The 3,409-nt window shown below is 51.9% G+C and overlaps 1 protein-coding gene across 1 annotated transcript in view; it reads right to left on the bottom strand.

Moving 5' to 3' along the window:
* Positions 1 to 22: 22 nt before the first annotated feature.
* LOC112075626 (serine/arginine-rich splicing factor 1A) overlaps positions 23 to 3,409 on the bottom strand; it is a 15,284-nt gene continuing 11,897 nt past the window's right edge. The window contains exon 2 of the mRNA XM_024142593.2: positions 23 to 265. Within this exon, the coding sequence (XP_023998361.1) occupies positions 52 to 265 (214 nt within the window). The 3' untranslated portion in view covers positions 23 to 51. The remainder of the gene's footprint in view (positions 266 to 3,409) is intronic.

Here is a 3,409-nt window from a genome sequence, read left to right as displayed (position 1 = left end):
GCTAGGAGAGAGACCACCATACAGACAGTCGGACCAGACACAAACACAGATCTAAGCCACACACTGACCGGAGACGATGACCCGGTACTCAGAGCGTCGTGATGGAGGTCCATATCTTCCTCTGGGTCCTCCTCCGTCACCCCCGCCCCTTCCACCGCCCATCCCCCCTCTCCCCCCGCCACGACCACTACGGGGGAACTCCACCCGGAGACGGTAACCATCGTAGTCATAACCATCACGACCGTGTACCGCATCATCAGCATCCCTGGGACACACACACAAAGAGATACACACACAGAGTTAGGTTGAGATTGTTACCTAGATAACACCTAGAGTTACTTCCCTCTGCCTGCGCCGTAAGCTCCTCTGAACAGGACATTCCACAGGTAGCTAGGTGTTGAATATAGCCTTGGCTGAGCAGCAGTGTTCTTCTGCTTTACACTCTGTGGACCGGACCAGTAGGTAACCAGTTTACCACCAGTCTCTCTGTGGACCGGACCAGTAGGTGACTAGTTTACCACCAGTCTCTCTGTGGACCGGACCAGGTGACTAGTTTACCACCAGTCTCTCTGTGGACCGGACCAGGTGACTAGTTTACCACCAGTCTCTCTGTGGACCGGACCAGTAGGTGGTGGGTCAATGCCCCAAAACGTGAAGTTGATCGAGACCCGTCGAGGGAGGAGCAGATTTTTTGTACAGGACAGTAAAACATTCTTATGATGATTATAACATTTGTTGGCACCTTCAATCTCTGTCAGTGAAGTCAACTGTTGAAACATGTTTTGGCATGATTATGTGTCTCATTTCAAGTAACTAGTTGCAGGCTTAAAGAAACATCAAATCATATACTTTGCACAGAAGCGACTGTTGGTAAACTGGTCACCTACTGGTCCCGGTCCACAGAAGAGACTGGTGGTAAACTGGTCACCTACTGGCTCGGTCCACAGAGAGACTGGTGTCTATACTGGTCACCTAACTGGTACCGGTCCACAGAGAGACTGTTGTAAACTGCGTCACTACTGGTCCGGTCCCACAGAGAGACTGGTGGTAAACTAGTCACCTACTGGTCCGGTCCCACAGAGAGACTGGTGGTTAAACTGGCTCACCTACTGGTCCGGTCCACAGAGAGACTGGTGGTAAACTAGTCAACCTGTCCGGTCCACAGAGAGACTGGTGGTAAAACTGGTCACCTACTGCGGTCCACAGAGAGACTGGTGGTAAACTGGTCACCTACTGGTCCGGTCCACAGAGAAGACTGGGTTGGTAAACTGGTCACCACTGGTCCGGTCCCACAGAGACGACTGGTTGGGAAACTGTTCACCCTACTGGTCCGGTCCACAGAAGAGACTGTGGTAAACTGCGTCACCTTACTGGGTCCGGTCCACAGAGAGACTGTGCGTAAACTAGTCACCTACTCGTCCCGGTCCCACAGAGAGACTTGGGTCGGTAAATCTGGTTCACCGACTTGGTCGCGGTCCACAGAGAGACTAGGTGGCTAAAACTAAGTCCACCTGGTCCGCGTCCACAGAGAGACTGGTCGGTAAAACTAGTCACCTACTGGTTCCGGTCCACAGAGAGACTGGTGGTAAACTGGTTACCTACTGGTCCGCGTTCCACAGAGGTACAAGCAGTATAGAACACTGCGCTGCTCTAGTGCCCGAGAGGGCGTGAGTGATGTTAACACCTAGCTACCTGTTCTGGGATTATGTCCTTTTTCAGAGGAGGCTTACGCGCAGGCAGAGGTGAGGTAAAGTAACTCTAGGTTTGTTATCTAGGGTTAACAATCTCGCAAAGCCTAACTCGGTGGGTGGGTTACTCTCTTTGGGTCAAGCCTCGTCCCCAGGCGCCCATGCTGCATGTAGTGCGCAGGTTCGTTGTACGGTGCGGTCTCTATTAGTTTCATATGACTTACCAGATGTTTTTACTATAATACGTATGCACAGTGTGTGGTAGATGTTCCGCTCCCTCGTGTGAGATGTTTGTCATAAGCTGGTTTGGCGATACTGTGTTATGTAGAGTGGGGAACCCAAACCAGGGCCCTGATCTGTACTTGCGTGCCAGCGAACCTTTGCCGGTGCCCTGGACGGGTGGTATTCTGAGGTGAGAGCTCCTCTATCTGTGCTATTAGATACGGATCTCTCTCTCTCGACCGCTTCTGGCCGCAGTATCCTGCTTACTGTGTTGTGCAGCACTTCTCTGGTGCTGCCTTTCCCAGCGTCAGGATGTTGGTTAGTCATTATTAGACATCTTGCTATGTTATGCTTCTGGTTCCAAGAGACTGCGATCTGGTCTGAGTGTCTAAGGCGTCTCTCGCATTGCACACACCTAAGGGCGACTAGTTTGGTTCTAGAACGACCCTCAGTTCTACTGATTCTGTCATGTGCCTCCCTCCTCACTCTAGTACTGCGCGTGCCTTGTTCTTTATCTGTGTGCTGTGCCCTATCCCTCCACTTCTCTCTTACATCTTAGCGTCGTGCTCTTTTCATTGATTCAACGGGGTTTGTAAATGTGAGCCGTCACTGTCCCCATCTCCCGTCCTCCATCTCCTTGATCTTTTCACTTTTGCTGCTCCTCTCTTCTCCCCATCCTCTACCAGGTTCTCCTCTTTTTAGTTCTCTATCTACTCGTCGCTGTACTCTACATCTCTTGGCCTACTCTACCTTGTTCGTCCTTACTCTTGTCTCCATTACATTTCGTCAGAACATTCTCACAATAGTCCTACCCTCCTAAATCCCATTCTCTCATGGTCTCCTCCTTGTCATTTACTGTGCTGTCCTCCTCCCTCCTCTCCAGGTCTCCTTCTGTAACTTATACTGTGCTGTCCTCCTCACCTCCTACACCAGGGTCTCACTTCCTGGTCTTTACTGTGCTGTCCTCCTCCCACTCTCCAGGTCCCCTGCTGTCTTATAATGTTGCTGTCCATCCTACTCAGGTACTCCTCCTCGTCCTTTTACTGTGCTGTCGCTGCTTCCCGTGCCTCTCCATGTCTCCTGTCTTACTTGTGCTGTCCTCCTCCCTCCTCTCCAGGTCTCCCTCGCCCGTCTCTATTACCTGTGACATGCTCCTCCTCCCTCCATACTCCAGGTCTCCTCCTGTCTTACTGGGCTGTCCTCCTCCCTCCTCTCCAGTCTACCACCTGTCCTTTACTGTGCTGTCCTCCTCTACCAGGTCTTCCTGTCTATTACTGTGACTTTAGTCTCCTCCCTTCCTTACCTCCAGAGTCTCCATGTCTCCCAGCTCGTGCTGTCCTCCCCTACACCCCCTCGTCCAGGTCTTCCTCCTGTGCGTTTTGACTGGTGCTGTCCTCGCTCCCTCGTCTCCAGTTCGTCTTCCTCCGTCTTTACTGTGCTGTCTCTCCTCTTCCTCCTCTCCAGGTTCGGTCCTGTCTTTTACTGTTCCCATCCCATTC

The sequence above is a fragment of the Salvelinus sp. IW2-2015 genome, unplaced genomic scaffold (assembly GCF_002910315.2).
Source record: "Salvelinus sp. IW2-2015 unplaced genomic scaffold, ASM291031v2 Un_scaffold3295, whole genome shotgun sequence".
Taxonomy (NCBI): Eukaryota; Metazoa; Chordata; class Actinopteri; order Salmoniformes; family Salmonidae; genus Salvelinus; species Salvelinus sp. IW2-2015.
Note: the sequence above shows the minus strand (reverse complement) of the source record. Positions and strands in the feature narration are given on the sequence as shown.